This window comes from Sapajus apella, unplaced genomic scaffold (assembly GCF_009761245.1).
Source record: "Sapajus apella isolate SASKATOON/1434 unplaced genomic scaffold, GSC_monkey_1.0 scaffold2, whole genome shotgun sequence".
Classification (NCBI taxonomy): Eukaryota; Metazoa; Chordata; class Mammalia; order Primates; family Cebidae; genus Sapajus; species Sapajus apella.
The window spans coordinates 37,208,755-37,224,929 of NW_022436942.1; the positions used below are offsets into that span (position 1 = coordinate 37,208,755).

Consider the following 16,175-nt stretch of genomic DNA (forward strand, 5'->3'; position numbering starts at 1 on the left):
CTAGTTTATTATATGTTTTGAAAGCAACCAATTATAGCTTTGTTGCCATAAATCATTTTTACTATTCAGTAAATCAGTCAATTGAAAAGGCTTGATTTTATGGTATTAGTTTTATGGAAACTTTATAGTAAATTTATAGTCTGCTTTATAGTAAATTTTGACATCTTACAACTTCCACTGAGAGGTTTTTTTTTTCTTAGCTAATATGCCTTGATGCCAATAAATATATTAATGGAAACGGACTAAAAGCAAGTGTGACCTTAAGTATAATTCTGTAAATTTTCTTAGTGTCTCACTAATACTTAAAACTAGTGCCTTTTAGGTAGGAAAATTTTCAGTTTGTTTTACTTTTAATAACTATAAATAAATCTCACAAGTTGCTTGTATTAAAGAAGTGGCTACCTTTAAATATGATTAAAAAGCAAATGCTATTATCTTCGAAATATCTTAACTAAAGAAACACTGCCTGCTTTTAGAGTATAGCAAGGCCACACCATGTGCTGTATACATGGTAGTTAACACAGTAGATATTAGAATCAGTCTAGGGCTGAGCCTGGCTCCACTATTTTTCAGCTATGTGACCATGTGCAAGTTACATTTAGTAATTTTTTTTCCATTTATTTATTTTATTGCATTTTAGGTTTTGGGGTACATGTGAAGAACATGCAAGATTGTTGCATAGGTACACATGTGGCAGTGTGATTTGCTGCCTTCCTCCCCATCACCTACATCTGGCATCTCTCCCCTTGCTATCTCTCCCCACCCCCCACCGTCCCTCCCCTATTTCCCCCCAACTGACCCCAGTGTGTAGGGCTCCCCTCCCTGTGTCCATGTGTTCTCATTGTTCAACACCCGCCTATGAGTGAGAACAGGCAGCCCGCCATTGCCAAGGCAACCCACCACTACAGAGAGAGTCCACCATAACAGAGGCAGGCCACCATTGCCAAGGCAGTTCTAACTACACTTACTAATTAAAGTCATTTCAGTGGTTTGCTTTAAGAGTAAAATTAGATACTCTGGGGCATATCTAGCATATTGTAAAACCTAGTTTTATTATTACTATTACTATTCCATAATAAGTCATGGGCAAGGAGTACGGGTACATTGGAAGAATTGCACTGTCTTAAATATGTCCCCTGTGGAATTCATAAACAGTCTACCTAGGCTTTCTTTGGAGGATCTGTCTTTCATTGGCTGTTTGGCCAAGTTACTTAACTTCTTTGCACTTCAGTTTCTTCATCTGTGAGATTATGTGCTTACATGACTTCCAGGGTTTGTTTCGGCTCTAATATGATATGATTCTAAGAAATGGAAAGTTAATACATTTGGCTCTAGTAACTGTATTTGAAGCACAAATATTAAAAAGGCACAATTAATTCTCATTCTTTTATGAGTTTCCATTTATTCCTGGAAATTAATCATTCAGAACAAATCATTCTGGAAAAGCTGTTTGATCCAGGTATTCAGTAGAAATCACTAGCATAGCATTTAATTTTATACAAAACTCAGAACTCATTAAACTGCAAGGGCTACAGACTTATATGAGATTCCCATTAAATCTTAATATAGATAACTCAGTTAATTTAAAAAAATATGGTTGTACTTTATTAAACTTCTAAAACCAAAACTGCATTGAAATTATCTGTACAAAACCTTGTTGACCTTTATTAGAGAATGTCCTCTCAAAAGACCTAAAAGAGTTATTTGTTCAGATTGAGACTCTTCATGAGCCAATGTGATACTCTCTATCTGTTGCTAGATCTCCGCATCAGAAGACAGCATTCTTCTGAAAGTGTTTCTAGTATCAACAGTGCCACAAGCCATTCCAGTATCGGCAGTGGTAATGATGCCGACTCCAAGAAAAAGAAAAAGAAAAACTGGGTAAGCCACCATCCTTCACCTAATTCAGAAGCTTATTAATGCATAATGAGTTAGGCCTTTTTCTTTTGGGCTTTAGTGATCTGCAGCAGTTTACAAAGTGTCCCATTCAAGCTACTGACACCTCAAATGCTGCACTCATCACCAAAATTAGAGTGGCATGCACTGAAAAGCATATATTTTGAAATACTGAGGCTAAACTTGGGTTTGAATCACCACTGGATCTATAGGTCAGGTTACCTCACCTTTTGAGAGGCCTGAATTTCCTTACCTATAAAAAGATAGTTAATACCAATTGTATTTATTTGTGGATACAATTTATTCACAGATGTTATCTTATTTATCTATAGTATAACTATAGAAACTAAAGAAAAATAAGATAACATCTGTGAATAAATGGCTTAAAATAGGAGTTTATTTTGGGAATAGCAATGAAAGAAAAGTGAAAAAATGATGATGATTATGGTGATGATAATGGTGATAGTGGTGTTGGAGGAAAAGGAGAAGAATGGAAATCAATAAAGGGAAAGAAGAAACTGTGAAAGCTCTCCTTCCGCCCTTAGAATCAACAGGGCTTACAGTGTGAATAGTTTCACCCTGAAAGAAATCAACCACATTAGTGTCTGCTTGATTTTTTTTAAACAAGAGAATATAGCAGAAATATAGAAATATACTTTAATAGAACTGTACCTTAAGTTTGCTAGAGATATAATTTATGATGTTGATCAATAGCTAAATAGCCGAGGGGAAGACACTATTACTGCAAAAAAAATTAAAAACAGTGTTGTCAAGGACTTCTTTTAACACCAAAAAACAAATGTAGATTTTAAGAAAATACAACTTTGATGCAATTCAAACATAATTATCAGAGGATTTTACTGGAGTGCTTTCTACAAATAATGGAAGAAATATCTTTTTGTTTTAAAAAATGTTTATACAGGTAATATTTTAAAATACTGATCAGCCTTCATTCCCTTGATTTGTAATTCCACACTCTTTCATGTTTCTGCAAGGTGAACTCTAGAGGAAGTGAGGTGAATATAAACCGTGGACAATTTGGCATGCATCTATACAAAAACCCTACCTTGGCATGAATGCTATTCATTTTGGCAGTAGGCTTTTATAGCTTTTAAAACAGATTACCTTGTATGTCTTTTCTTTGTGTCTTTTCATTTTAATCTCAAATTTTAAAGAGATGTAAAACCACTTTCTGAATAGAGCTGTAGGGGATACCAATTCTGGTTTTGAGTAGTCTGGGATTGGAAAATTTGAATAGAAAATCACAATTAATGAAGTGTTAGGTGAATTTGATTTCATTTTGCTTTTTAAGTTTGTACTGTCAGCAGGACATGACTTGATTGTAGCGCTAAAGTGGCCATTTAAAACAAATTGCCTTGAAGAGAGAAGCATTGGGAATGGAGATCCCTTCAAGGTATTTAGTTTTAAATGAGTGCTCTGACAGCCATGCCCTTGACCTTGCACTATTTAAAAGCCTTCCATGTTTGCGCTGCGCTGGATTAATACAAGAATAAAATGAACACACAAAACACGGTATCATTTTTTTTTAGAGATACTGTGCTGCAACTGTTAATACTCTGCTTATACATACTGACCCCAGGCAGTGGCTAGGATGGCATCTGCAAACTAACGCCCCAAAGCAAAAGCTCGCCAAGTGCAAATAGACAAGAAGGGTAATTTCTGTCCTTCTTTCAGCTGAGAAGTTCTTTCAAACAAGCCTTTGGGAAGAAAAAGTCCACCAAGCCTCCTTCATCACATTCCGACATTGAAGAGCTTACTGATTCATCCCTTCCAGCATCCCCCAAATTGCCCCATAATGCTGGTGACTGTGGCTCAGCATCCATGAAGCCCTCACAATCTGCCTCAGCGTAAGTCGCTCCTTCTGCAAAATGCAGAAATATTTTTAAAAAACAGTTTTAGATCAAGGCCATATTTAAGTTCCAATCATATCTGTGCCAATTATTTTCAGATTTTTCTGAGAATGATGGGCAGCATTAGTTTCTCTTTTCATTTTTCTGTTTCATTTTCATATGTTAGAATTCAAGTGTTTCTTGATCTCATTCTTCATTTTTCTAAATCATAATTCTCACTTCTTTCCACGGGCATTTGTCCATGTATCTGTCTAACTGTATGTACATACAGGTCACCCCTTGTCTGGCCACCAAAGAAACGACAAAATGGCCCTGTGATCTACAAGCATAGATCTCGGTAAAGTGGAGTGTGATGCATGAAAACTGCAGAGATCCAGGTTCTAACCTAAGTAGTGTTTGCTTTTGCTTTTTCTAAAATCACTCACATGCATTTCAGCAATAAATGCCTTCTCTTTCTGTGTTTTCAACTAAAATTTGGTTTCCTAAAATTGATCTGCTGTCCAGTTTTCTTTGATCCCGTTAGATAATCTAACGTAACATTTTTATGGTAGCCCACTTTCTGGTAGTACAGTAGCCTCCCCTTATTTACCAGGGATATTTTCCAAGACCCCCAGTGGATGCCTGAAACCATAGATAACACTGAGCCCTATGTATACTATGTTTTTATTTTCTTTATACACATACCTATATGTGATAAAATTTAATTTTAGAATTAGGTACAATAAGTGATTAAGAGCAATAATAAAATAGAACATTATAATAATATTTCGTGATAATAGTTATATGACTGTGGTCTCTCTCTTCCTCAAAACACTGTAACTTTTGTTATTGTTGTTGTTTGAGGCGAAATCTCAGTCAACCAAGCTGGAGTGCAATGGCAGGACCTAGGATCACTCTGCAACCTCAGCCTCCTGGGTTCAAGCGATCCTCCTGTCTTAGCCTCCTGAGTAGCTGGAATTACAGGTGTGCACCACCACGCCCAGCTAATTTTTTGTATTTTTAGTAGAGATGGGGTTTCACCATGTTGTCCAAGCTGATCTCAAACTCCTGACCTCAAGTGATTCACCCACCTTGACTTCCCAAAGTGCTGGCATTACAGGTGTGAGCCACGGTAACTAGCCCAAAACACTGTAATATTTTTGGACCATGTTTGACTATAGATAACTAAAACCACAGAAACTAAAATTGTGGATAAGGGGGGACTTCTGTACAAGAATGAACACATTTTGAATGTGGAAAAGTGTTACGATGAGATAATTCTCTGTTTTATTTACTATTTAAATCTAATTTCCTCGTATGCTCATGACAGCATCTAGCACAGAACTCATATAGCACAGAGCCACTGTGCTTTGCCTATATAATTTCATCATTTATGTAGAAAGGAAGAACATGTCACTGTCATTTTGTGGCCAGTAAACTTGTCCTCAAATTTTAAATGAAAAAGATGTTAGCTAATATAAAACAATATTTTGACATTTCCTGCAAAGCTGTCCACAAAACAGTAAAACAGCACAAGGATACAATGTGTATCCTTCAAACAGGCCTCAGCTAACCTGCTAGTAGCATGGAAACCTGTGATTTAGCTGTGGTCTCCTGAATCAGCTGAGCCTAATAGCAAGGTTATATAACCCACCTATTATTTAAATGTCCAAAATTAATCTCTTTAATTTATTTTTTACAGTGTTTATATTGGATTTTTATGGTAACTTAAAGACAGTATTGTGGCAAAGTTATTTTTTGCACAATTTTACAAAAGAAGAAGTGAACATTTTAAGAATGCAATAACTGCTTTTATAAAAGAAGAGTCACATGTTGCAAATAGAGGTTTAAGTCCCTTGAAAATGTTGGAATGAAATGTAGTAATCTATGAGTTTTCTGCCTATAAATGTCACCAATAAAATAATTTTTAGGATCACTTTATACTCAGTAATAGTAGACTGTTTTTAAACCTCAAAAAATAGAAAAAAAAGATTTAAAGAAAAAGATATTTCCATTTTGAGCCTGTAAATGCATCACTGTTTGTAAAACTCTTTCTCCTTTTCTCTAGATTTTGCCAGCAGCACGTCATATCTGTACCTGCTGGATAATATTGCAATTCAGCCTTTAAAAGAGGCAGTGCTTTTCTTAATCCTCTGGCTTCCCCAGACCACTGATTTTGTTTGTTTCCTTCTTCAGGATCTGTGAATGCACAGAAGCTGAGGCAGAGATAATTCTGCAGCTGAAGAGTGAGCTCAGAGAAAAGGAATTAAAATTAACGGATATTCGGCTGGAGGCTCTCAGCTCTGCTCATCATCTTGATCAGATCCGGGAAGCCATGAACCGGATGCAGGTTGGTGCTGAAGCTCTTTCAGAGAATAAAATGGAGAAACAACAACAACAACAAAAATCCTGCTTATTCTGTTCTCTTGGTTAACGCAGAACAAATTCTACTTGAAAACCCACCTTAGAAATGTACTCTGTTTATTCAGTCTTTGCAACTCATTTCTTAGTACTGAATCGAGAATTTCGTCAAATCCAAGTTTGGAAGTAGGAGTGCAAACTGGCAGGTTGTATTCAAGAACCACTCAGAGTACTAGTGACTGGATTCAGGTTGAGAGCTAAGATTTTAGAGAGGCTACTATAATTCTTGCTTCTTCACTCTTCCATCATTTACTTTTATTTTGGCTTTTTGCCTGTCCTCTTGAAATCTGATTTTCAAATACTTTCACAAGTTTTCTATAGAAATACAAAAGTAATGAGGAAACCATAGAAATTCAACACAGGCTTTCTGAATATGGAAGTAAAAGTGATTTAGACTGCCATCTGTAAAAGCAAAGCTTTTGTATTTTTTAAAAACAACATCTAAAGGCTAAATTCAGAACCAGTCTGTGCTCAGGCGAAGTTTTCATTTTATTATTGTAAACCAGTAATCACTTGGTACCAGAGATGACTGACATAATGAATCTGCTGAGCAGATTCATCTGCTACTGTATATATTCATCTAAAGGATTTTGTTGTTTTTTTTTAATGACCTTAGGGTCCCTTTTGGAAGAAACAAAAACAAAAACTTTTTCAGATGTTAGATAAGATTCTGGAGTAATTTTAAATTACCTTATTTACATTATTTTTGTTTTGCTCTATTTTTCAACTGTCCACAAATTCATAGTAATATTACACATGGCATTATATACCTATAAGATTTTAACATCACTTTTAAAATGAGAAATGTTATGAATGATTCCATCATATTTTTCTTAACTCAAATGAGACCAAGTCCTGGAAAAATTCTCAAACACATGATTTAGTTAGAAAATAATGATAAAAATGTTGAATGGTTAATTTATCTGTATTTGTGAATTTGGGAATACATAGTGTGTGAGAGACAGAGAAAAAGATTAAATTTCCTTCTTTGGAAGGAAACCTTATTTCATATCTTATATTTGTTTGTTTAACATATTACCACATGCTTTATTTAACAAACAAGCTAATTAATTCTGGTAAAAGACTTGATGCTGTTTTCTCACTCAAACCGACTGAATTTTTTTCATGTTTTCCGTCTTCACGACAGAATGAAATTGAAATACTGAAGGCTGAAAATGACCGGTTGAAGGCAGAAACTGGCAACACAGCTAAGCCTGCTCGGCCACCATCAGAATCCTCAAGCAGCACCTCCTCTTCATCTTCCAGGCAGTCGTTAGGACTCTCTCTAAACAATTTGAACATCACAGAGACTGTTACCTCAGGTGACTTAGTGCAAATGCTTGCCTGAATCACAGCATGTCCATGAGTTAACGGGTGGGAAGCCTGGAATTTGGAGAGCTTCACATACTCCTAAAAATATTGCACTCTAGAAATAGTCCTATTTTGATCTTATGAATCTATTCTACTTAGTTATAATTATAAGAGCATATTCTGTGTCCAAAAGTCAATCTTAGAGAGAATGTCTACATAATATTTTTAAGAAATCACTTTTGCTTAGGAAGTACTTTCTCCATGATTATGACGATGAAGAAATAATACTCTCAGTGATGATATTTAGTACTTATGGATATAATAATAACCCCATGTCATTTTATTATGTTTTAAGTGTGCAAAAACCGATTTATAAGTGTAGCGGGCTTTATTTTCTAAATTTGACTAAGACCCTGCATGATGCTGCCTAGAGAGAACATAATGCTACTCTGTCACCCAGTCTGCAGCTATCTTAAATTTTCAGCAAACAAAAAGAATATACTGGATTCTGTTATTTCCATCAAGGGTACAGTTTTTATTTAATTGCAAATAGAATTATATGACATAATGTCATCTTAATATCTGATGAACCATCCAATCATAAAGTTTAACTGTTTCTGTGGAACAGTTCATTCAAGAGAATTATTTCAAGGATAGAGAATTTAGTCTAGGGAATATTTACATGAGGCTCTGTGGTAATTGTAAAGCATGGCCACCAGATGACGCTTGGAAACCAATAATATGTACGTTTGTAGCCGATGTTAGATTCCGTTATAGAATGGAGACAATACACTGCTTGCTTAAAACATATTAAAATACAGAAGGAAAAGGGAAATGACAGGGCATGTTGATATTGATTACATTTCCAATGAATCATATCTCTTCTACAAAGTCAGAATTTTAAAAATTCTGATACTGTGGCTGCTCTTCATAATATAATATTATGGCCTTCATCTTATATGTAAAAGGCAAGTGGGCAGTCCCTATAATTTAAGAAAACAACTTTTATAAAATCCTGGTGGGGATTAGAGGAAGAAAATAAATTCTGAGAATAAATATCAAATAAAACTATTATCAGAAGTGAAGTAAAAAAGCAAGAGATTTCAGAATTAAATGAACTTAGAGATCATTAAGTAAAATAAGACTATGGAAGTAGATGATAATCTGAGTGTTTAAATTGTACATTATGTTTTGTTATCTACACTTAAGAAAATAGTCTACAAAGGAAAGAGCACAAATGTTTAAATGTATACAATCTGACAGTTCTGGACAACATCCTCTATGTTGGCTTGTTGCTGATGAACCTGACAGAGTAGTGAAGTAAGATCTACATCTCATGGTAACCAATGCATTTCAGGATCCCCAGGCTTGGCTCCTAGGGAAAGACAAGGGCCAGTATCTTACTGGTCGCTGGTCAAACTAATGGCAGGATTCCACTGCGTTTTTAAATATAATTCTGTTTTATTTTATGAAAATATGATAAAGTTTGAAGGAGGCAAGTTTTAATACTGAAGGTGGTTTAGAAAAAATAGACATATATATATATATATATATATATATATATATATACACACACACACACACAAACTTAATGTCTGGGAAAAATAGAACTCATAAAGATAAATGTAACATCAAAAGATAAATATAACATCAAAGAGTTTAAATTTACAATTTCTATGTTTATTAGGGTTAACACATTTTTGGCCGTGATTAAGCATTTGAGGCAATTTTGGGAGAGGAGGCAAGCTTTACATTTTTTTAATACCTTTTTTGTTACCCATTCCGTAAGTTATTTTTGATATATCTTATTTCCTTCATTATTTTCCATAGTGATACTTATGTCTGAACTAAAAAAAAAAAAAAGAAAGAAAAAAAAAAGAAAAGAAAAGAAAAAAAAAAAAAAACCTTAAATCACACAACTAACTAAGGTTGTTTTCATTACCTTCACTCTTGTGTAGTGGGTTCAACACTTGGAAAACAAAATGAGTTTTTGCTGGGTCTTTTTGACAGAGAAGCTTTCTAGGTTTCATGATTAATCTTAAGAAAAAGAAACTAGGCAGGAAAGAGGATAATTGGCAGATATCTAGTTCCTGAAATATTAATTGCATGTTCCATGCATCCAGTCAAGACAGATGTTTGAGAAGCCTTCAGTTTTTGGCCAAAATTTCACTTGATTATAGTCAGAATGACAGACCTTTTTAATTCTTCTTTGAAAATGTAGACAGAGGACCATGACTTTTTTTTTTTTTTTTTTTTTTTTTTTTGAGACAAAGTCTTGCTCTGTCACCCAGGCTGGAGTGCAGTGGCATGCAATCTTGGCTCACTGCAACCTCTGCCTCCCAGGTTCAAGCAATTCTCCTGCCTTAGCCTCCTGAGTAGCTGGGATTGCAGGCGCCTACCATCACGCCTGGCTAATTTTTTGTATTTTCTGTAGAGACAGGGTTTCATTGTGTTAACTAGGATGGTTTTGAATTCCTGACCTCGTGATCTGCCTGCCTTGGCCTCCCAAAGTGCTGGGATTACAGGTGTGAGCCACCACGCCTGGCCGACTTATTTTCTAGTTAAAAACAGAAACAAACCAAACAAACAAAAATACAGAAGCCTCTCACATTAAACTTGCTGTCTTTCTCTGGACTTGTTTCATCAAGTGACTATCCTGTCAATATAAATTGCCCAGGGGAGATTGAGAGTCATGATGTGACCCTCCCACAGTCAACAGGAGGAGTTAGAATAAAAAGAAATAATGGTTAGAAGAGCAAAACTTATTACACACTGAGGAAGAAGTGTTTTAAAAGCATTGTCTTTTATGTTTTTCAATAACTCTACCAGGAAGGTGCTGTTCAAGACCCATTTTACAGCTGAGGAAACCAAGACTTGAGATGGTGACTATAATAATTTGTTCAAGATCATGAAACTAGTAAGCAGCAGAACTAATAATCAAATCCTGATTTGGATGAATCCAGGACCTGGCCTTTTCACTATTACATTAATTTTGCCTTAAGTAGACACATAATAAAAGGAAAGAACAATCATTAGTTCATTTTTGGTAAATATTTATCCTACTATTGTCAGGAGAAATTTCATATGGTAAGCATAGTTTTTAGAAGTAAATATGACATGAAATGAATAACGTACTCCCAGGCAAATTTAAGCAGATTATGTGGATCAACAATCAGGCCAACCCCCTTTGCCATGAACTACTTGGCCATGTGTGATTTGGCCCTTACTTATTTCCATCCACATCATTTCATACCACTCCTCACCTTCCCCTTGTCTCTGCATTTTTGCTACCCCAAACATCTCCCTGTTCCTTTAACATACCCAGCTCACACATCTCAGGCTTTTGTACTTGTTTTTGTTGACTGAATCTCTCCCTGGTTCTTCACTTGTTTAGCACTTCTCAGCCTTCTGGTCTTATCTCCAAATACCACTTCTTCAAGGAAGCCGTCCGGGATGACCTATTTAACTAGAACAGGCTCCCTTCAGTTACTTTCTGTTTCATTGTCCTGTTTATATTAGCAGAGTGCTTAAACTATTCTGAAATATATACCCCAAAAAAGCAAGAAATTCCTTTCTTTTTCACCTTGGTATTCATTCCCAATACTCAGCAAAATTTCTGATACAATGTATGCTTAATAAATGTCAAATATTTTTGAACATTTATGAGTAATTAAGACAAGTACAATAGTAATTTGATCATGAACTACCAGAAGTCTAGATGTGAACAGCCAAAGGTAAACCACTCTATACTTCTAAGACAAGGATCAAGGGCATAAAAATGACCAAGGAAGAGTTTTATTTTTGAGTGGAGTAGGTGAAAAGGTGAAAGACTATTAAGATGTTGACTTGAAAAATAATTACATTCCAGTGCAGGAGATTATCTTTGATGATTTAAAAATTGATTGCAAAATTTTTCATATTCTTCAAGCTCTAAAAGTTGTTTTAAATTGTTATGATCTTAGAGTATTTTTTACTGGTTACTTTTTTTTTTTTTTTTTACTGGTTACATTCAAAATTATATATCCTTAATTACTAAGAAAATAGAAATCATTCTAATTTCAGAAGTCATCTTATTAGAGTGTTGATTTCTATGATGCTATAGTCATAACCTTTTTTCTATAAACTTATTGTCAGAGCAGTTGAGTTCTCTTTTCACCAGACACATGTGCTCTTTAGCATGTAATGGAGTTTCATTTATCCACAGAACAGTGTCTTAATATTAATCATAGTTCTGTAATAGCATTGTTATCAAAGGAAAACATATATTTGGAATAGTTTGCCTTAATAATTCTCCAAATTGGAAATGAATCTGATATAATGTATTTTGAAAGCTTATCTTTAATCACCATTTAAAGGCTGATATTTTAAAGTTTAACTAGCTTTGTCTTGCTTCTGTAACTCTTAGCTGATTACTAGAAATACTATTTTGGTTTTGAAACTATTAGCATAAACGATTCAGGAGAGCACTCATAATGCCAGTATAATGCCATGGTTGAAATTCAATAACAGAACCTAATAATTAAAAGATAAGGTGAGTAGTTATATAGCTGGCTGTGTCAAATGGTTGAAAATAATTTCAGTTGACAGTCAATCTCAGCACCTTTGCATTTATAACTTACATGGATATTGAGCTTGGGTATTTTAGATTGGATAGAAAAATCAGATAGCTTGTCAGTTTGTCATGGTTATAATGGTGACTAAATATTACTCAGGTATAACTCAGACCTATGTGTAATAGAAAAAGAAACCTCTTATTTCCTCATCTAAAGGCAGTGAGTGGCCCAACACTTGAGTGAAGATCTTTGCAAGCAGAAATAAATTCTTAGATTGAAACTTTAACCCAGCCACAGTAATTCATCTTCTTGAAAGCTGAGGCTTTTCAAACCAGTTAGGCTAGAATGGGAAGCAAAACCCATTGAAAGATATAAAACTATGAAGGGGAAAAGAATGACAGTAAACAAATCCAAGCTAATGTTACTCTGCTGTGTTTGTCTTTCTTTTAAAATTTGATAGATATTTTGCTAGATGATGCTGGTGATGCAACTGGACATAAAGATGGCCGCAGTGTGAAAATTATAGTCTCCATAAGCAAGGGCTACGGTCGAGCAAAGGTACGTCTTTATTACTAACAGATGAGAATTACTATGAGTAAAATAGATCTCATATGTGAATATTTGATCTGGTAAATATCCGACAACAGTTGCAGATTGGCACTAGTTTAATATGTCATACAAACATGAAAGGGACAATAAAGAGATGACATCATCCTAGAGGTAGAAATGTGTCTTACATGGACCTCACATTCATTCACTGAAAATATCGTCAGCCTCTCATTTCTAAAACTTAAAAAAATAGTTATTTCTTTGACAAACATCTGGCTTAACATACTCTTTTGGTTTCACTTATTGATTATAAGTAATGTTTATTATAATGTGCAGTAACATGTTACTAGAGCTGTCAATATGGTCTTTATACAAAGGGAAGACTGTAAGCTAAATGAATATTCTAGAAATCAGAAAGACTCGTGTTTTACTAAACTCAGTAGGACAAATTCCATTGATGTGACACGTCTGTTTAAGCAAGGTCCTAGATGACCAAGCAAGTATTTTAATTTTTTTCAATAAATATTGCGTTCAAATTGTCAATGTCATTCTATCCTTTTCGTAACGAAAAAAAACAAACAAACAAATTTTAAGTTAAATTTTTAGTTGAGTGGCCAAAAATACACGTTTCTAAGTATCCTATTTTTTTTACATCAAGCAAATAAATATCCCTTAGAATTTTAAAGTACTTAATTAAGTTTGAAAGGTAAGATAGCACTTATGAATTCCTACCTTGAGCCAATATTCCAAGGATTCCAATGCCATCAACTTTCTGCCTGAGCTGCATATTTGTACCTACTTTTCCAAGTGGGTCTTTATGTGAGATTCTGTAATAGTCTTAGTGAAACATAAACTAACTTTAATTTAAAAGCAGCTTTTTATAAGGTATTGCATAAGCAGCCATTGCGACTGCATTATGAACACACTAAAAACAAGATTTTCTGCTCACGATAATTCTAACAGACAATGTATTTGAACATTATTTCTTTTTCTTTTTCTTTTTTTGAGACAAAGAGTCTCGCTCTGTCACCCCAGCTGGAGTGCTGTGGCCAATGGCGTGATCTGGGCTCACTGCAACCTACGACTCTTGGGTTCAAGCGATTCTCCTGCCTCAGCCTCCCAAGTAGCTGGGACTACAGGCATATACCATCACGCCTAGCTAATTTTTGTACCTTTAGTAGAGATGGGATGTCACCACATTGCCCAGGCTGGTCTCAAAATCCTGACCTCTGGATACACTCCCCTTGGCCTCTCAAGTGCTGGGATTACAGGCATGTGCCACTGCACTGGGACTGAATGCCTGAACGCTTTCTCTTAAAAAGCTTCCATGAAAGTAGTTGTCTTACTCTACCTGGACTGCCATAACAGAATAACAGACTAGGTGGCTTAAACAACAGAAATTTATTTTCTCACAGTTCTGGAGGCTAGCAAGTCCAAGATTAAGGTGCTAGCTGATTTGGTTCCTGGTGAGGGCTCTCTTTTTGTATTGCAGGTGATGGAATTCATGTTCTGGCCCCACAGTCTTACCTCAATGTCTGTAGGTAGGAAGAGAGAAAGACTACAAATCCTGAATTGTTTACTTTACCCAGTAATCCCATCATGAAAGTCCTACCTACCATTATGACCTCTAATCCTAATTACCTCCTAAAGACCTCATCTCCTAATACTATCACTTTGGGAGTTAAGGCTTTGATATATGAATTTTGAGGAGACACAAATATCATTTCGTAACAAGTAACAAAAATCACAGTCATCAGCTGGGAATTTCTCAACTTATTCTCCTAAAGGTATTGTATTCTAACACAGATTTTATCTGAATAATGGTGATAACCATTTACCCTTATGGTGCTAAATAGTACAGATTAAGAAATTGAGGCTCTGAGCCAGCTAATTGATTTACCTAAGGTCACATTTCTTAATTTGGTGGTAGGTATTATGTGTTACAGAATCCATATCTTCTAACCTATGACTCAGTGATTATTCTACCACCCTTAATGATAACATACTTAGTGACTAGAACCAGGATTGTAATATGTCAACTATCTAATTATATCTACTGGTATCATAATCACTATTTCACTAACCATTTGTAGTCATCATAATAGAGGCTCTAGCTAGATTACAAATTCTGAATTATTTACTTTTCTAATATATGTAGAAATTCCTCAAAATCCCATCCTGCAAAAAAGATAGATTTGGGATGATTATTCATGTTATAAAGGAATTACTTGCTTGATAAAATGAGTCCTATAGGTTTCTCTGGCAAAGCCTTTTAAACAGAGAATTTCTGATACATTCCAGATGGAACCTGTTTTGGAAGTATGCAAATGTCTTAAATTATCATAGCTAGTACTTTTTAAAGTGAGATTGGATTCTAGATTAAAATTAATAAAACAACTGAGTTTTGGATTTATCAAAGATGAGATCACAAAATAGTAAGATGAAGTCCTATAATTTGCATAATATAGTTCTCCTCTGCCTCTCTCACCATTTCCCTCCTACCAAGCTGCTTCTCTTTAGAAAATGTCCACTGCATTATAATGCAAGAGTATTCTTTCTGATTCTTTCACCTTTGCCTTCTATAGAACAGGTCATGAATCAGTTTTCCTTGACATACTGCTTTATCTCATCTCTTTCTTACTTGTTGCTGTTGCTGCTAAAAGTGAAAGTAAAGTTGCTATTGCTGTCATTTTTTTGTTTAGTTGGTTAGTTGGCTGAAATATGTTTTATTTTATGTAATCGTCCATATGTGTCTATTGTTACAGAAGCCATAGGCTTAATAAATACTTTAGTCTTAACAACTACATTAACAAATTTTAGTAGAAAACGTAGTGATAAGAAAGATGCACAGTTGTATTTTATCTTACTTTATTTTGTTCTTATTTAGGATCAAAAGTCTCAGGCATATTTGATAGGATCCATTGGTGTTAGTGGAAAAACCAAGTGGGATGTCTTAGATGGTGTAATAAGACGTCTCTTTAAGGTATGTTGTGCAAGACGCCCTAATATTAATTTTCAAATGTGTTTCTCTCTAGTTGTTTTCCTTAACTTCAATAGCATAGACACATATTTTCCTCTCCGCAAATAAAGAATGATTTCTCTTTGTGCTATTTGATATTAACAGTTCTTATATTACACATTTCTAATATTCTTGACAACCAGCTCTATATCCCTATGGGTTATGTATTTGTTGTAGATGAGTTGAACCTCTGTTTTGACTTTGTTTTTGTATGTACCATTTTAGGAATATGTATTCAGAATTGATACATCCACTAGCCTTGGTCTGAGCTCTGACTGCATTGCTAGCTACTGTATAGGAGACTTAATTAGATCCCATAACCTAGAAGTGCCTGAACTGCTGCCTTGTGGATACCTTGTTGGAGATAATAATATCATCACTGTGAACCTCAAAGGTAAAAAGAAAAATGAAAAAAAGGCACAAATTTAAATTTTAGCAACATTTTTTTCTCCCACCCCGCAGGTTTTTAGCCAGTTTCCCTTAAATTTTTTCTATTTGAAAACTATGTAGCATTTAAAAAATCAATATGACTCATTTCATACCAAAGTATTAAATCCTAGAGTCCTACTAAAAACA

General features: G+C 34.8%; 1 protein-coding gene across 9 annotated transcripts in view; it reads left to right on the forward strand.

Moving 5' to 3' along the window:
- The window catches only part of NAV3 (neuron navigator 3), a 623,567-nt gene that overhangs the window by 584,270 nt on the left and 23,122 nt on the right, over nucleotides 1-16,175 (forward strand). For 7 of the 9 annotated variants that reach the window (XM_032285065.1, XM_032285057.1, XM_032285083.1 and 4 more), the window contains 8 exons: nucleotides 1,760-1,881; nucleotides 2,892-2,912; nucleotides 3,592-3,764; nucleotides 5,943-6,096; nucleotides 7,315-7,489; nucleotides 12,492-12,589; nucleotides 15,468-15,563; nucleotides 15,825-15,993. In XM_032285065.1, coding sequence (XP_032140956.1) covers nucleotides 1,760-1,881; nucleotides 2,892-2,912; nucleotides 3,592-3,764; nucleotides 5,943-6,096; nucleotides 7,315-7,489; nucleotides 12,492-12,589; nucleotides 15,468-15,563; nucleotides 15,825-15,993 — 1,008 coding nt within the window. The remainder of the gene's footprint in view (nucleotides 1-1,759; nucleotides 1,882-2,891; nucleotides 2,913-3,591; nucleotides 3,765-5,942; nucleotides 6,097-7,314; nucleotides 7,490-12,491; nucleotides 12,590-15,467; nucleotides 15,564-15,824; nucleotides 15,994-16,175) is intronic. The other 2 variants (XM_032285074.1, XM_032285090.1) reach the window with 1 other exon arrangement.